We start from the raw sequence: 18,368 nt of genomic DNA, 5'->3' as shown, positions 1-18,368 counted from the left end.
GGGTTAACCGAGGGTGTCCTTTGGCTATTTGCAATATGCAAAATGCGACAAAATAGTTTAGAGGAGGCCACGGCCACGCCCAGCCACTCGGCTGCCCTGGCTGCGTAAATAAACATTTAAGTTTCTATTAGGATTTGCATGGAAAGCGAGGGAAAATTGGTGGAGCGTCGAAAGGGACGAGAACTCGACAGGATTACCGCGGCCGCAGCCAATTTAAGCGGACTCCCAAGGGGGAGAACGCGACCAAATCTGATTGTGGACTAAACATGCTAATGGCATTATAATTATCCCCCGGGCAAGGCGCAGCCACCTGCCCCAGCGATTTGCGAATTGCGAACTTTTTGCCACTTAAAGCAGCTAAATTGCATTGTGGCTGCAGCGGCAACTCCTGCTCCTCCATGGACTACTGTTCCTGGTCTCGGTCTGGGTTCGAGTCCCAGTCCAAGCCCTCTGACATTAGCGTATAATCAGCATTAATGGCCAAGATAGAGACACATCATCCGGCGGATGCCAGCGGAGGATTCCAAGGGCCATTGTGCTGCAGCTTCTGTTTTCCATTTGCTCGCAGCTCGGGGATTATATCCGCATCAGCTCAATGAAAAATTATACGCATGCTGTACATTGTACATTGTTCAGGGTTGGATTGGGATTGGGATAACGCCCTTTTGTCCGCTCCTTGGGCGACATTGAAATTAGTTTGCATTATTGGGAACAAGCGCTGGCAGTTAATTGTTCTCCAGTTGCCCTTGCTGTAGCATTTATATTCTCCCTCCTTACAGAGAAAAGCTAAAATCATAGTTAAATAAATATGATATGACATAAACCTCCTCTAATTTAAAAATGTTATTAAGATTCAACCATTAAAGATGTTCGTATTTCTGAAGTATCAGTCTTTGAACTACTATTGTGTATTCAAACTAATAAAGATTTGAAATAAAATATTTATTGCTATGGTAATAAAGTTGGTACCAAAAATGTTTCATTTCTTTTGGAAATGATTTAATTAAGTTCAAAGATACTCAATAGAAAAGTTTAGAAAACTAATTCCAAAAATTGATCTGATCAAAATTAGCAATAAGCTACTTAAATAAGAAACATAAGAAACAAATAAGAAAACAAATAAAGTTCTACAACAAAATATTTATAGCAATAGAAATAAAGTTAGTATAAAAAATATTTTATTTCTTTTGGAAACTATGTAAATAAATTCAAAGATACTGATAATACTAGAAAACTAGTTCCAAAAATTGAAATCTAGTGATTAAACATTTAGAATGTATAATAAACTACTCCTATTATTATTAAACTTGTTTAAAATAAGAGTTAAATTTATTTAGATTAGGAATTCATAGAACTTATTTTTCGTTGTGCACCCTATTTGTTGCCCTTTGCTTATTGCCAGCCACCTCGTGATTACCTTTAGGTCCAGGGCAAATCGCCTGTTAGTAAGCGCAGAAAAATACGTTCATACGCCCCGTTGTCCACATTACGTATACGCCACAGCCACTCAAACAGCCACCGCCCGCTGATTAAGTACGAAAATTTATGGCTCCTCTTTGTACTTTGTACACTGGGTGGCCAGGAACTCTTCTCGGCCGGCTCCGTTTTGTTGGCTGCGTGTCAACCTTTTTGGCCATATAAATTAAAAGCAGCTCAGTCTCGGCCTCAAACAACTAAGCCACTTGGCTAAAATGTCTGTGGCTTCAACTGTGTAACTAAAGTCGGTTCGGCATCATTGTCAGGCTCAGATAAAAACTTGAAATCTGCTGCGGGTGCAACTTTCGGCTATATAACTGCGGTCGGGCGGCCAAAAACCACTTTCAACTGCTCCGAGCCGAAGCACTTTTCCTTGGATTTCCCTCCGCCCGTTTTCCAAAGGGGGGTGGGGTTTACAACAATGCAGGGCAACACGCAGAAGAACAAACAAACCAGGACCAAGGGCGACAGAAACAAGAAACAAAATGGGAAAAACAACTTGGCTGCCCACTTTCCCGCTTTTCTTGCTTTTCCCTACAACCCTCCTCCTAAAAGTCAATGGCAAAGGCAGCATGCCAGGCATAGTTTAGGCTACAAAATTTATGGTGTTAATTCCAAGTATGAGTGTGTGTGTGCGAAGGTCCTGGGGCAAAACCTAATGTGTGTGTGGGTTTGAGTGTCTCAATTCGGGACCCTCAGCATACCACTTTGCACCATGAAGGGCAATAAGCTCCCAGCAAATCCGAAATGTCTTCTCACATGGCGGTGAAAAAAGGAAGGATATTAAAAGGGAAAATATTAAATGCTCTATAAGTAGAATGTTTATAGCAACACGATTCTTGAAAGACGATAAAGCAGCGACATTAATCTCTAAAGTTTATTACTTAAATAGAAAAATATCTTATAATACTTTTTAGTGTTAAGAGGTAGTTAACTCATCTTATTCTATACTTTTCGTTTACATATATGTTTTGTGATGAAGTGGGAAAAACATGGTTCATGTTATAACCATATATGTTTTTTATGGACACATGTCGCCACACAGGTGACATAATACAAAAGTTTATTCTAAATAAATTGAGTGAAACTTGTAATCCCACCAAGTTGATTTGATGATGAACCGAGTAAAACTTTTCAAGAGCATACTCTACATGAGTATAATCCCCATAATAAACACAAATATTAGAGACTTTCGGAGCGAAAATGTGACGACACCAGCTAATCCATCATAGCTCGTGCCCCAAAGACGTCCTTGAGTCCATCTAGACTGCCTCGCAAAAATTTATCAGACCCTCGTCCCCAAGGGTATTCGTCTGCGTAGTCAACTCTCTATTTATACTTTCTACATTTCTTTCTCGTTTTTCCCCGCTTTTCCTGCTTAAAGAGGCTGGGAGACAGAAGTTCAGGTTCAGCAGACAGGAGGATACGTGGTTGTCGTCGCAGTCATCGGTGATTTATTGTTTCGAAAGTTTCACTCGGCCTCTTTCTTTTCCTCGGGTCGTTGAAATGGCATAAAACTTTATTGAAATCCCAGCCACATCCGCCTCATCGGGCGAGCGCATCAATCAAGGTCCCCGTAACATATGTCGACAGATTGGTTAAATGCCACGCCCACTGCGGCAGAGCCAACTCATAAAGCGGGCCCAAATGGAAAATTGACTTTAAGCCACATAAATTAGAAAGCCATAATGAAGCTGGCAACCGAATCGAGGCGGACTGCAGTGAAATAATAAAAAATGTGCGGCAAAAAAATAAAGAACATATAGAGTGAAATCTGCTCTTAAAGTTAAACGCCTGGAGCGGGTCGAGAAGGTCATTGGGGGTCGGGTGAAGCCAAGCGCAGCTGCAAACAATGGCATTTTAAAAGCTCAGGGCAGGACGAGCTCCGGCTCTTTGCTCGACCTCAAAGCCACAGACAGACACCAAGGAGGGGGGTGGGAAAAAATTCTGAGGGGACCGCACTTGCAGAAAAAAAAATACATATAAACTTTTAATCTCCAAAGAATTTTTGAAAATGTAACGATTCTATTCCATTTTTAAAAATTATATTTTTAATTTTGAAGTATTTTTCAATTATTATAGTACAGCTTTTTGGGAAAAAATAGTTCGAACTATATATATGAATTGTTATAGATCCTAAAAACCTGTAAGCTTTGAATTCCACCCATTACAAATTTTTTTAAAATTTATTTTAATGTTCTGAAATAAATATAACTTTATTTTTTCATATTTATATATGATATGTATTCATATGATATATATTTATATATATTTAAATTTATTTTAATGTTCTGAAATAAATATAAGTATATTTTTCCCCGTGTAGATACCGAGCAATGCGCGGACGGCAAACCTTTAAGGACAAACAGGGCAGCACGACGGTGACACGGCGGCACACATGGCGTATGCGTAATAACATTTTGCGTTACATTTGCTTTTTATTGCATACCGCAAGGCGGATGCCAGCCCTCCTGCGTCTGCTGTTTCTACCGCTCCTTTGTGTCCTGCGGCCGCCTTAATTTCCGTGCCATGAGGCACGGTAAATGTAAATGTCATACGGCTAATGCGAAAACTTTAAACTGCCCAAACAAATGGGGACCTTCCGGGCCACCGGTACAAAAAACTTTGCCAAATTCGTCGCGTCATCCGGGCATTATCGCACATAATAATTGCCAGTGGCGACTAACAAATGGCTTGCCTCGAGTGGCCTTCTTGACTGATTTAGCAGCGGTTAGGGCACTTGTTTATTTTAAGGTTTTCGTGGGAATAGAAAGACAGACCAACGAAATTGAATTTTAAAATTCACAATAAAATGTTAGCTTTAAAATGAATTATTTTAGACATGGACCTCTTCTAAAAATCTAAAATTTACTAATCAAATATTTCTAAAATTTCCTTTAAGAAGTCTTAAACTTCTTTAGTTTCTAACTACTTCTGAGTAACAGAAAATTCAACTTAATTGAAGTTAAAGCCAAGTTAAGTTGCCGTCACACTTTTTCCCCCAAAACCTGGTAAAAGGCGAACAGGCTCCATTGGGCAATCGAACATGGTCCGCAATCAGTAGTGGCGAAATATCCACCCAGAAACGAGTCCCACTGACGAATGTCTAGCACAGCCATCGGCAGTTGGTAATTGGGATGGCAAAGTGGCAGAGAGACTGGCAAAAAAAACAGCAAATTGTGTCATTTTCCGTTTATATCTGTATCCCAGTCTGTAACTTTCCCGCTCAAACTCCCATTGAATAAGACTGGAATCCACAGAAGGGAAAGGGAGTGGGTAGAGATGGAGAAATGGTAGGAATGCCACTGAAACGGAAGCCGCGATTAAATACAAATAAGGCATTAAGTGCAAAGGCGCTGAGGCGCATAATACAAATTGCGTCGATTGGGGGGCGACGGGGAAGTCCCGATGATTGGGTGGGTGGCCTTCTCGGCTGTGGGTGGCTGGAAGTTTGTCTGGGTGCTACTGATTGCCATGTTGCTGCCAGTTTCATTTGGAGAAAGTACTGCTTGAAACGAACAAGAAAGTATGTCTCCCATCTATGCAAAAACTTGATTAAAAATAAAGACGTTTTTTTAAATTTCCAATCAATAATCCTACAGAAGTATCTTTAATTCTTTTATTTAGTTTATCTAATAATAAATAAATAATATTTTTCAAAAACTTATTAAAATTGGGAATGAATTATTATTAAATTTTAATTTTTCTTACTACTAATATTAAAAGTATATTTGTAATCTAATCATGATCCTAAAAAGGGATCATTATTAACTACTGTAACCTCTTTAAATATGCTCGATATGCTCTTTAAAAATGGAGCAAGGATCATCGGGGTTTACTTATTTTTGGATTATATCTTATATTCTGTCTTATATGTTCTTTAAAAATATAGCTAAGGATCGTTGGGGTTTGCTAGTTTTTGGTTTATATTGTATATTATATCTTACAGAGATTTACGTATATAGAGAATACGTTCAATAACATTTTGTGTACCAGCTTGTTAGATACTTATAACTATTTTATAGAAGTTTTACTATTTTGGAAACAGTTTTCTACAATATTCTTTTATGGGTTACAACTAGCTCAACTAGTTTTCCTTTATTTCTTCATAAAACCTTGACAATTTCCGCTCTCAAAATCTCTACTTCTTGGTGAGGGCGTGTCCTAGTCCACGTTTTGTTGACAATTTTAATACATCTTAGCCATGGCCTCGCCATTCGCCTGCCAATTTATGCTCGGCAACTGCTCAGCCCATAAGCAGGCAACGCTCTTTATTCCATCCGCTGCTATACAAACTGCCTGCAGTAAAGGACACAAATGGGAGGGACAGGATCCAGAAATGGAGTGGATGAGGCAGACAAAGACCATTACATTGCGGCTGGACGCGCTTCGTGGGGCACTCACAACATACAAATGTACATATATAGGGAAAACAGGGGGACTGGCAATTGAAAGTGGTCTGCTTAGTGTAAAAGAAAGCCCGAACTGGGCTTTAAAAATGTATGAATGTGTCGGGTGCGTACTCCCGAGTTCCAAGGATCAAATCCAAGGCCGAGTCAATGGGTGCAAGTATGCCAATTTATATTTAGCCTCTCATTGGGGGCCCTTCACCCACAGACATAGACGAGCGCCCTTCTTTCCCTATGATGTTGTATTTTCTTCGTTTTTTTTTCGTTTCCCAGCTCGGCCAGCTGCACAATTTTGCGGTTCATTTAATATTTTTTCGTGTTGTTTACCTGGCCGCTTGGCCAATTCTGTGTGGGCCAGGTCGAGTGGCCAGCCATCGGCCAATGGCATTAGCATCGGCATTAGTATTAGTCTTAGTATTAGTATTAGCTCTGCCATTAGCCAGCTGCGCCGCGGGCTCTTTGAAGCTAACGAGCTGCCATGGCAATTAGGGCGGGCAGGTGAGTTCGCCTCAGGTATGAGATGGTATGTAGGTGTGCCCCCAGGTTTTTCCATTTATATTTTATTGGCAAGAATTGTGAGCTGCCAAAAAAAGTTGCGCCAAGTCATCACAATATGAATAAGTCAACGTTCGGTTTGCACTGGATCCGATGGCCTAGAGCAGGAGCCTCGCAGCACTGAGAATCAATTATTATAAATTCATCAAAGCTGCCAGCATTTCAGGAGAAAAATGTATCTGACAGAACTATTTAATCCAAATTTACTTCAGAATAAATGTTATATTTAACTAAAGTAATTCTCCTTTTATAATGAGTTAATTTATATATAAAGTTTAAGGCCTACTGCTGCAAAAGCTCTTTAATAAACCCTCTGTTAGCTTATAGTTTTAACTATAAGATAGCATTAGATAATAATAATAAGTGAGCATTTATAAAGTTGATTACTCAAAAGGATTACCCACTATTTAATTGGTAAATTGACAAATTTAGCTTTAAGTCCCAATAACTTTTACTTAAGCTTAGCATCGAATATTTAATTAAGTTACCCCCTTTTCGCTCAGTGTGGGCATGTGTAGTGGTAGGTGTCAAGCACCTGGGCGGCGCAACTCAACTCGAACCAACTCGGCGTCCTGTCAATAATGTGTATGCATTCAGTTTGTGTGTGAAATCAACAGGGCGTGCAGTTCCAATTAAATCCAAGCATTCAATTACTGAAAAGGCGACAAATGCACACACCTCCGTATAGAATTTTTTTGTAGTTCGAGATGAGAGCATGAAATCCGTATTCAAGCAAAGTTTTTCCATCATGGCTATAAAAAACACAACAAAAAAAGTGGGAATTGGCAAAACTTTACAGGAAATGTTGGCTTACAAGGTTTCAGAACAGCTTTTGATTCATTTTTAATACATTAGAGAGTATTTAGTTTTTAAAATGTAATTCCTAGGAAAATACAATGTGTAAGCTACTAACTTTTCAAGTTCTAGTTTTCTACTCTTGAAATTATTCTTGTTGATGGACGCTTCGTGTGGAATTGATTAAAACTGACAGTCGCGAGTGCAGAATTGATTCGAAATAAATCTGGAGGATGGCATTCGAATGGAAACAATGCCAGCCGCGCTTAGACAAAAATACCCAGCTGGGGGATGTTCCCCGCATTTTTTATGCCATTGTTGTTCAGATGCCAAACTAGTTCCATATGCGGATGTTTTTCATTTAGAGCAGGCGGAAAAATACCCGTAAGGATGCCATGTGTCTGTCGGCAGCGGAAAATTCATTTTACATGTCGAATGGAAAAATTGGAAAAAATGAAGGGCCCTAACTGAGTTCCTGTCCCCACTCCAGAATATTGCATTTTAAAAATGGTTTCAAGAATTTATTTGAATTCGAAAGGGTTTTAGATCCCAGATAAGTAAAGATTTTAAAGACTGCGCATATCAACAAAAGCGCTAGTACTTATAATAAATAAGTATGTAATAATAAAATATGTAATTTTAGAAATGTGAAGAAAGGAATGTACAAATAAGAAGAGAAAACATAAGTTAATAAACGGAATAACCTTGAGTATAGTTCATTAACCAATAAAAAATAACGGGCTGTGACTTTTAGATTTCCAGCTAAAAATACCAGAAGCCCACTTGGAACAGGTAATTCTTGGGCACAAAGTAGCGCTGGCAGGCGTACATAAAACTAGGGCACACACTCACGTCCATGCACGCAGGAACATAAAATGTAGGCACTGATTACATTTGCATATAACGTATACGACCGGGATATCGATGCAAGGGTTAGCCATAGCCCCTTTCCTCTGTTTTTTAAAAAGGGGTAAAGTGTGTTTATGCAAGGAATTTAATTTCCAACTTTGGCTTTTGCCAGGCGGTGTTCGGTGCCCGGTGCCCGGTTTCCGAGAAAAGTTCGTGTCGGGTAAACTTCGTCCTGCCGGTGGGCCACTGATCTAATAAAAGGACCACGGCCAGGCGCCATGTGTGTGACACTTGTGGAGCAGCCAGCCACCGGGATTATGCAGCTGCAGAGCGAACTTTAAATTATGTAATTCAACACGTTGCCAGGGGGGTTGGGGGGAAGTGATGGGTAAACTGGCAGCCAAATGGGCAACAGGCAGCGCGGAATGCGCAAGGAGCAACATGCTACATGCAACATGCAACGCACAACGGCAGACAGGACATGCACACACAGGGCTCACTTAGCAGGTACATTGTACACTCTGGAAAATATGAGACTAGACTTTAAGTATTACATACAAAAATAATAAAAATAAAACAAATTCACCCTTATATTTTTAAAAAGTTTGTCTAACTTTCTCTTTTTAAGAACACTATTCTATAGGTAATTTTGGTTTTGAAATAATTGTCTTTTCTTAAGAACCCTATTTCATAGGGAATTTTGGTTTTGAAATAAAGATCAACAACTTTAATATCCTTGAAATAGATTTATATTACCGTTACAGGCTTCTTTATATATTTATTTTAACTGGGTTTAATATCTTTTAACAAAAATCTACCAGTAGAAAGCTGAAAACAATTTTTTTGACTAACCAAATTTGATTTGTATAAATGATATTAAATCCTTGATAAATATTTGGTTCTTTGTGAATAAAAAATGTAATTTATTTCCAAATATTTTTAGGAGTATGTTGTGACAATGGCCAAGGACCATTACCATTATATCGTTTATTTTTTATCAGTGCCCGCATAAATTGTGGCCCCTTGTCCCAGACCCGCTGTTCTTCCTGTCGATGGATGAATATGCCCCACCTGGGATCCACGAATTTCAATTAACGTGCCAACACGAACGAGTTGCTCCCCACGGCGCTTACCAGCCAATTCTGCACCATCTTGATGGTAAGCAATAAATTTCCAAAAAAGAGAAGAAACAAAAAACATCTCATCACAGTAAAACCACCCACGCGGAGTTAAGGAGTCTCAAAATACCCTACTTATCGCCGAATATTGTAATCCCCATGCAGTATATATTTCCAATTTCTGTAGCTTTCCGCACTCACATCCTCGCTGCACTTTTGAGTTTATTTTAATCTGAAAGGCGATTAAAACGTGACAAAGCGATTTCATTCAGCCCGGCCACGCCCACTCGCACTGAAATGCCGCCTGAAAGATTGGCAGAAATTTATATACATATATATATTTTTTTATTTGCTGCTGTTTGGGGAAATGTGCTTGTGCTGAAAGCGATTTTATCTAAATTGCATTGCGAATGAAAATCATTTATAAGAGTTGAATAAAAACGGAACGGAAAGACAAATCGTGCCAACGATATGATTGGATTTTCTCTGAAACACCAAATAAGTGGAATTAATAGCAGATAGGGATTTATGTCAGGATTTTGGTTGAGAAGCTTGTTATGAAAAGAAGAACATGATTTGTAGAGGTATGGATATTTGTTGGTATTTATTAAATTTCTAAAATATTAAACAAGCTCTGGTAAACTTAAGTTTTACAATTCTTGACCTCGTCCTTGCCTTAAATTCGACCACAACTGAAATGGCCTAAGGGTCTGGTTGGTTGAATTATTAGTGGCGTATTAAAATAATATTTCAGGTACTCTAAAAAATTAGTTTTCTGATGGCCTGTGATTTTAGATAAAAAATCTGAACCCAATCTTCGTTGGGTGAACGAACGGAATGACTTGGGGCAGGTTCTGCGTGTTGAGGTGTTGCATGTGCCTCGAAAAATATAAAAGGCAAACGTGCGGGAGCTAAGCAAACACACGCACACAGACTCACGCGGGAAAGGACATTCAGGATAACACACACAGGCAGGCGGGGAAAGTCAGGCAGCTAAGCTTATTTTACAAACGCCAAAGGCTGACTTGAAAGTGAGCTTAATAGGCGACGTGCGAGGAACTTTGTGCCCAAGGAACGAGCGGTTGAATGACTTACTCCGCCATCCTGCCAACCATCCTTCCAATGTCCTTTGAACCCCTCTCGCCCACAAAATTGCCACTGCCAATCTGGTTGGCTGTGTGTGTGAGTGGGTGCCATATCATCGGATTAGGGCGATTATCTTTCTCAAATATCATTTTGCACGAATGCCAACAATGTCTAAATTTCCCGCGATTATATTTAAGGTGCTTTGCGACGGTGGGCGCATATTTTGCAGGATGGTAGGGGGCGTGGCCGCCCTGCAGACCACACACAAATGTTGCAGGTGTGTGGTTGCGTGCGCTTTTGTGGTTGCCAAAGGACCAACCAGGAATTGGAGGACCACCCACTTCAGTGCTCATTTACACGCAGGAAAAATAATAGGGAATATTATGGAAGCTATAAAACAAATATTGTAAATGTAAGATATAGGACATCATTTGACAATTTGTATACATTAAATTCTTCTGCATCCTGAAATTTTTTAAGTACTTTGATACTTAAATGATCTAAAAATATAACTAAAAGATTTCAAAAAAAAGTATTCATGTTCATAATCCTTTACTTTATAGTTATAAATTACATTTAACCAATTTGATAGTTAGTAAATCTATTTTTGCTCCCTTTGCGACTTTGTAAATTATGAAGTCTAACATTTAATTGCTGTGCAAAAACATAAGCTCAACTACTTGCACGTTGCTCTGGCTATTTACTTTTATGGCTTGTTTGCCAGCTCGTGAAAAGTTTCGGGCCGCACGCCCAAGTGAGCCATTAAGCGAATTGAAAATGAACAACAGCTCGTCGAGAACTACAGAAACTGCTTAAATCCGATGATAGGGCTTCCCCCCAAACTCGGTTTCGTAACACGGCGCGTATGTGTAATAAATTTTGATTGAGTTGCACTGCATTGCAGCTTTGAGGCGGCCAAAACATAGAGTGCTGGCTGATGTGAAGTCACATCAGATTGAGATTGCTTGGCGAAAGTTGTGGTCATTGTGGTCCAACGGATTTCATTGAATTCACCGCCCTGCAGAATCACAAAAATCCCAATATGCCACGGCAAATGGAGGAACTTTGCCAGCCAGAAACCAGAAAACTTTACCCATAAGCACAAGTATGGCAGAACAGAACAAACCAAACACGAAAAAAAAGAACAAAAAATAAAATCACAAACTCGTGCCAAACAACTGGCAAACGGAATAACAAAACCGTTTGGCATTTGCCACTCGAGGCCCTCGTGGAGGCAACGTGGCGTATACGCAATATGCAATTAACTCGACCATTTCCTTTCGGTTATGTTTCACTCTTGTTGCTGTTGCTGTTGCTGTTGCACAGGTGCAAATTGTAAATATGTTGCCAATTGATGTTAATTAAATTCATATTTGCGCACTTTGAGGGCCACAAGTGTTTCATTTCCTTGGGTAATAATAATTTAACCGAATTATTGAGGCAGCTACACTGTTTAAATAAGTTGCCCCAGTAATTTTATAATGTTAATGAGTTTAAAACACTATCTAAATTAAAGTAACAGTGTTGAACTGGTAAATCGTTTGATTTTGTATCGAGTATTTACTTACTTGTTAGAAAATAATGGTTTATAGTAACTTCTCAACTTGGCTAGTATTGCTTATAGTTTTGAGTGCTTAGTGGAATGCGCTTGAAAGATGCACTATGCATGAACCTAAGCGACTTACATAAGCAGCTCCAAAAGTCATTTGCACACATGGAATCAGCCATCCGAGCGACAACCAACAACCAACCAACAACCGACAACCAAGAGCTGCCATTTTGGCCAACGTCGCTTGTTTGCATAAATTTTACGCACATTTCCCATTGCATACTATTTGGGGAAAATGAATTTTGCATAGATGGCTGTGTGGCTGCAACTACACAGTATATATATTCGTATCTGGCTGCATTAATGGATTCCGTTTTATAATTTACAACGATAACATTTTGAATACATAATAGCGAATGGCAACACAGTCGTATAATTAAAAGTGCTCACCTTTGGGCCAAGTGTATGTGGGTAAATTGATTTTTCTTCTCTAGAAGGGTATAAAATATGATATTCCACCGCCCTGGAAAGGAAAGATAAATAAGAAAATGAATAAAATATGGCTGTAATTTTGTGCATAGAAAAAATTAAATACAGGAAAGATTCATAGTAATATTAGCTTTAGGTTAATGTATAAATATTACTTATTCAACTGTAATTAGGGTACCAGAAGCCATATTAATAGCTTATATAAATTGTATTTCCTACATTTTCTGTGCATCCCTGAGATACTTGTTGAATGCCCGGAGCTAAGACATGGCTTATTGAACGTCTGACCATTTGCATAATTAATTGTTTATTACTTTGTCATTCGGTGTCAAGTGCAGGCGACCGCTGGCATTCGTAGCTAAAGCCGCAGCTGATGGCAAAAGCGAGGCCCCGCAGAAATCGGTGGAGATTAATGGCCAATATAATGCGCACAAATTAACATGCCATTCATCTTTCGACCGGTCGCCAGTTGAATCGGTTGAACTGGGAGCAGTTAATGGCAGGAAAATCTCGACCAACGAATGTGGGCCGCAATCGCTCCTTAAAAACACACACAGGTTTATTTGCCCACGTGGAGGACTGGCGACCCGTATATATGATTTCATATAATATCAACCGACGGCAATGCATAATTCATTTTAAGCACCACTTACCGTTATGACGAACGGCCATGTTGGCGATTTAAGAGCGAGTTTAATGCCTTTAATACGTCGTTGGGCCCGGAAAAAGGGAGCTTCTGCCGGCGCTGACCCTGATTTATGGTGCGTATACTTGATGCGGCCGCTAAACCACACAAACTGCCTGCCGAACTTCCTCATCTGCCATTCTTATAAAGCCCACAATAAAACTTCAAAACATGAGCACACACACACAACCTGCACAGAGGGCCATTATTAAATTTTATAACATTTCGATGCGTCTGCATTTCAATTGGGCGCCAAAACGGTTTAAGGTTTCCAGCCTGCACACAATTTGGCCATAAACTTTAGTCGGTTGCCTGGCTGCCGGGCCTAACTCAGATTTTGATATATTCAAACCTACGGGATAGCCAGGAAAACTCACTGCTGGTTGTGTGTTTTAGGCCAAACACAATTTAATTTATCAAAGTCATAAACTTTCCAATGGCTAAGCCGCAGAATGCGTCATAAATGTGGATTCGCACAGGTTTAGGTTGGTAGGTTGTTTATTGACTCAAAAATTGTGTCTAAGCAAAGGGAAATCTACTGCCGAACTATTCTTTGGTTTATAGAATTTTAAAAACATATTTTGAAAGCCTCAGATGACTTTTTAAATTAGTGCTTATAGATGAAATTCAATGGGTCTTTTGGAAAATATGTCCCATTTTAAAAAAATTATTTAATGTGGTCCTAGCAATGGGACGAGTGTTATTGGATATAATACTTTCCATCTATTAAAATTATTGAGATCTGGTTAAAGAAAGTATCATAAAAAGTCCTATAAAAATATGTGGCCTTTGCTATTTGTTTTAACTGATCAAAGGAACCAAACCAAAAGTAAAGAGCACAGTAAACAAATATGCATAAAATTGAATACAGTCCACCCATTTAACTACCGCTCAGAGGGCGATGCTTTCGCTCCGAAATCTGTGAAAATGATTTTAGTGCCGCATGGCACGGCAATTCGATTACCAACCGTTTGATGTCCTGCCGGCCAGCCAGTCTCCCTCTCCAATTAGAGAGCCACTAACGACTCCTTTTAGCTAAAAACCTGAAAACCGGCCACACACGTCAATAAAAAAAAAGCAACGAAAATAAAACAAGTTCCCAAACAACCGCGGGCAGGACATGTGGAAAGAAAACAAAAATCGAATTTTATGTCGCTTAGTCAAACACAAACCGAAAATCTGTTTATAAATGGCTCGATATGGTGGGGTTTCTGGGGCAGGTCATCCCTCTAATTCGACTTGTCTATCGGCTTAGAAAATGTGTGGTCTCTCCAAGTTTGTGCCACTCAAGCATTATTTTCTGCCAAAATGGGTAACGAGGAACCCGGCTCTCAAAATGTCGAGCAAACACCCATAAAATGCGGCAATAATCATTTTTTGTTGTGCTTCTCCGAGATGCTTTTGGTAAAAGGTAAGGCTCATATGTCCATAATTTATGCAACGCCGCATTTTCATGGCTCACGCACACACACTCAAACACAAAGCCGGAAATCAACAAAAATTTATTGGGCATAAATTCAAATCCGACCGATGCTCTTCGCCTGCCCCCGACTGTTGCTTTGTTTATGAAAGCGTTTTATGGGCTTTTAAATAGATTTTATTTCCATTCGTACTCTCATTTATTCGACTCTGATTTCCTTAAAGCTTCCGTTTGTGGGTGTCCCAATTACATTGGGCATACAGATGAAGAGATGAAAACTGTGGAGGAACACAGCTGTTGCTTTTGTTCACCGCCACCCAAATGATTGGTTGGTTGGGTGGGGTGATTGGAGTACGGATGACCTCCTCCCAGGTGCCTCCTGTCCACCTAAAAGGATCCCAGGCCCCCGTCTCCATTTCCATTTCCACATCTTCGGCATGTTGTCATTTCCCCTGTGTCATTCGCCGTTCAATGGACATTCAATGAAATGTTTTATTATTGACAAAGACACAGACTCTCGCCATCTTATCGCACTGTTCTTTTTCTCACCCACACAAGTTTTCTGCGCAATTTTTCTAACACACCGAGGAAAACTGTAAGCAGAAAAAAGCCTAAAACTCCTTATATTTTAAGATCATAATTTCAAAATATTTTCCAGATACCACATTTTTCAAATTCTATTCAATTAGGAAGTTTATTCAATTAAAAAAAAATTGTTAGTAAAAGTAATGTTTAGTTACCTAAGACCCCTAATAAAACAAACTTCGAAATAGAAAAGAATTTGCAAAACTTCAAATCACTGAACAATTAAATTCATTTTAATATAATATGTATTGTATTGAAGTAAACATATTTTTTCTCAGTACTCTCAAGATTTCCTTCCATTTTCCCTGTCCATTTAGTTTTTCTTTGTTCAACGTCTGCCTGTCGCTTTCGGTTGTGCCTCTGCTGGGCACCGAAATTGGGTGCGATAATATCTAATCATTACTTATCATTATTGGCTATGGTCAGGTGGGGTGGTCTTTTCCACCACCCCCGTTCCCGAAAGTCTCTCCTGCTTGCCTTTTTTCGGCTGGCTAATGGGCGCTCCTTGAGCGTCTGAGTTGATTCTCTAGGACTTTCGTCCTTTGGCTGTCTGACAAAACCGTTCGCCTCCTTTCCCCAAACCTATGCAGCGATTACTGAACAAATTAAATTAGTGAAAATGCCGAAACGAGGCGAAGGAGCCAGCTGAAGCAATCTAATTGTAGGTGCGGTTAGGGCTTTGCGTCTGGCCACATGGGACATATGTTAAATCTGCTAGAAATGCCACCAGGTGTCGGCAGCCAATTGGCCTCTGGGGTTCCAGGGCTTCCTTTTCCCATCTTAAACAAGCTAATTAGGTTTAATGGCCAGAGACCATTTAGCTGGTCGCTCCTGGTCTGCCTGTCAAATGCCAAAGGGGTTCGGGCTCCCCAAAGGACAATCGTAGGTCAAGGGTTAGTGAGGGTTCACCGAATAGTTGCTGTCGGCAGCACCAGTGCGAGACGGGAAAAGTTAATTAGTCATGTGCTTTTTTTCGATATTTAAATTGACCTGTCCTAGGAAAAATAGAATCAATAAATTGATTCCTAAAACATTAAAACACAATGACAAGGCAATACATTCTATAAGCAACATTATTTTTATTCCTAACTCAAAGAATATTTTAAAATCGTTTCAAAATATTTTTGTAACTCTTAGGACCAAAACATGAAAAAAAAAGTATGCTTCTAAGCATTACGAATTATTTGGAATTTTTATTGGGAATTCAAAAAGATTTTTCTAGCAGGTAAATTACAATGAAATTAAATTTACATGGGTACTACAACTCTACGTATTTTTTAGGGTTTCTTGAATGGCTAAGTAGAAAACGCGTCAACGAAAGCTTTTTTGTTAGAAAAGCTCTGATAAAAGAGACATTCTATTTATTTCAAATAAATGCCAAGCCACACCAACAAAATAGATATGTCGCTAGAAAAGTTTGAGAAATTCCTGCATACAATCTGAATACCATTACCCTACATCCTTGAAAGGCTCACCCTCGAGACCTCGACATAGACCTAGTACAAGGAACCCAAGGTGAATCGATCAAACTATGCTTTTGGCATGGCAGCCAGTCAAATCAACAAAGGCTGAATTAAAGCAGGTCAGCAAACTGACAGCCCGCGAAATTCGCTGTTCAGGAATTTCCCGGTTGCCAGAGTCACAACAACCTCGCAATGAGTGCCAACAAAATCTTTTTGCGCTACTATCCGCCAGGTGGGAAAGGTCATTAAACCAAGTGCTTAAATATATATCACTTTTTCTTGACTTAACCTAGGACTGGCCATAAATTATCGAACAACCAAGGGCAATGAACGACTGCGCCACTTCGATCTTCTTGACCTAGATCCAAAGTAAGGTGATTTTAGGGAAATTGGCATTTAAGTGCTTAAATATATATTTACTTTGCAGAGCGAACATAGAACCCCTGGCAGATAGGCTTCTACTTGAAACCTTGGCTGAGGCGGAGGAGGACCAATCTCCTTTAGATTCAGAGAAGACTTCTCCGCCTCGTCCTGTCAGCGGAAGTGTCGCCAGATCTCAAAACACCTTCAGCGCCTTGAAACAGGCTCTGGAAAAACTTCAAAAGAAACTGCGCGAGCCTGTGAAAAAGAAGTTCTATCTGCACAAGTGCCACAACTCGCACATCCTTCCGCTGACCAACGTGTCGTTCGATCGAAGTGGCGAGCGCTGTCTCACCGGAAGTTACGATCGCACCTGCCATGTGATCAACACCCAAACGGCAGAGGTGGAACACATCCTCACAGGCCACGACAACGTGGTGTTCTCCGTGGGTTTCAATATTCCTCATTGGTAAGATCACCAAACAAAAAGAATAATAGTTCTTAAATTCTATCTAGGATACACCTTTTTAATAATAAAAATCAAGTAATATTTTTCAGTTAAAGGACGGTATCTGATCCTTACTTGTTCTCAAATATTTTTCAGCGACAAGATAGTAACTGGATCCTTTGATGGAACCGCCAAAATATGGTCCGCCAGCAGTGGTCAGTGCTTGTGCACCTTCTATGGACACACTGCAGAGCTGGTGGCGGCTGAGTTTGATCCCATGCATGGACATTCCATAGCCACGGCCTCCATGGATGGTACAGCCCGAATTTACGATGTGGAAACGTCCCACGAACTCCAGCAACTCACCCACCATGGTGCCGAGGTGATTGCCGCTAGATTTAATCGGGATGGTCAGATGCTGCTCACAGGTTCATTCGATCACACGGCAGCTATTTGCGATGTGCGGAGCAAGAGGTGGGTTAGATCGTGCATTACAAAAAGGATCTTCACAAGAAATTCCCTTGACAGTCTCTGCCATCAGTTGCGTGGTCATAGCGCCGAGTTGTCCAACTGCATCTGGAATTTCAGTGGGTCCTTGATAGCTACTGGTTCGCTGGATGGCACAGCGAGGATATGGGACATTCGGAAGATGGATGAGGAACTTTATCTGGCTGCCAAGCACAGTGACGAGGTGCTGGACGTGAGCTTTGATGCGGCTGGCAGACTTTTGGCCACCGGCAGCAGCGATTGCACGGCGAGGGTTTGGAAGCTAGAAGGATCTTCGGAGCTGGAGATGCTGTCCCTGATGGAAGGACATGCGGATGAGGTGTCCAAGGTGTGCTTCAGTCCCAGTGGTTGCATGCTGCTCTCCGCTTCAGCGGATAACACGGCCCGTCTGTGGCTCACTGAATCCGGACAGTGCTCCCAAGTATTAGCTGGTCATGAGGGAGAAGTGTTCAGCTGTGCCTACAGCTATGCAGGCGATGCCATTCTGACCGCCTCGAAGGACAACACCTGTCGTTTCTGGAGGTGATACGACTGGTACACTGTACAGATGGATCAATTGACTGATTAACAACTT

General features: G+C 40.3%; 1 protein-coding gene across 1 annotated transcript; it reads left to right on the top strand.

Moving 5' to 3' along the window:
* Positions 1–16,571: 16,571 nt before the first annotated feature.
* LOC119563060 (dynein assembly factor with WDR repeat domains 1) lies at positions 16,572–18,354 on the top strand. The gene is given in 5 exon segments (XM_037876275.1): positions 16,572–16,711; positions 16,773–16,848; positions 16,907–17,336; positions 17,385–17,761; positions 17,816–18,354. Coding segments are annotated over 5 exon segments (1,428 nt in total). The 5' UTR covers positions 16,572–16,671; the 3' UTR covers positions 18,321–18,354.
* Positions 18,355–18,368: the final 14 nt, after the last annotated feature.

This window comes from Drosophila subpulchrella, chromosome 3R (genome assembly GCF_014743375.2).
Source record: "Drosophila subpulchrella strain 33 F10 #4 breed RU33 chromosome 3R, RU_Dsub_v1.1 Primary Assembly, whole genome shotgun sequence".
In the NCBI taxonomy this organism is placed as follows: Eukaryota; Metazoa; Arthropoda; class Insecta; order Diptera; family Drosophilidae; genus Drosophila; species Drosophila subpulchrella.
Note: the sequence above shows the minus strand (reverse complement) of the source record. Positions and strands in the feature narration are given on the sequence as shown.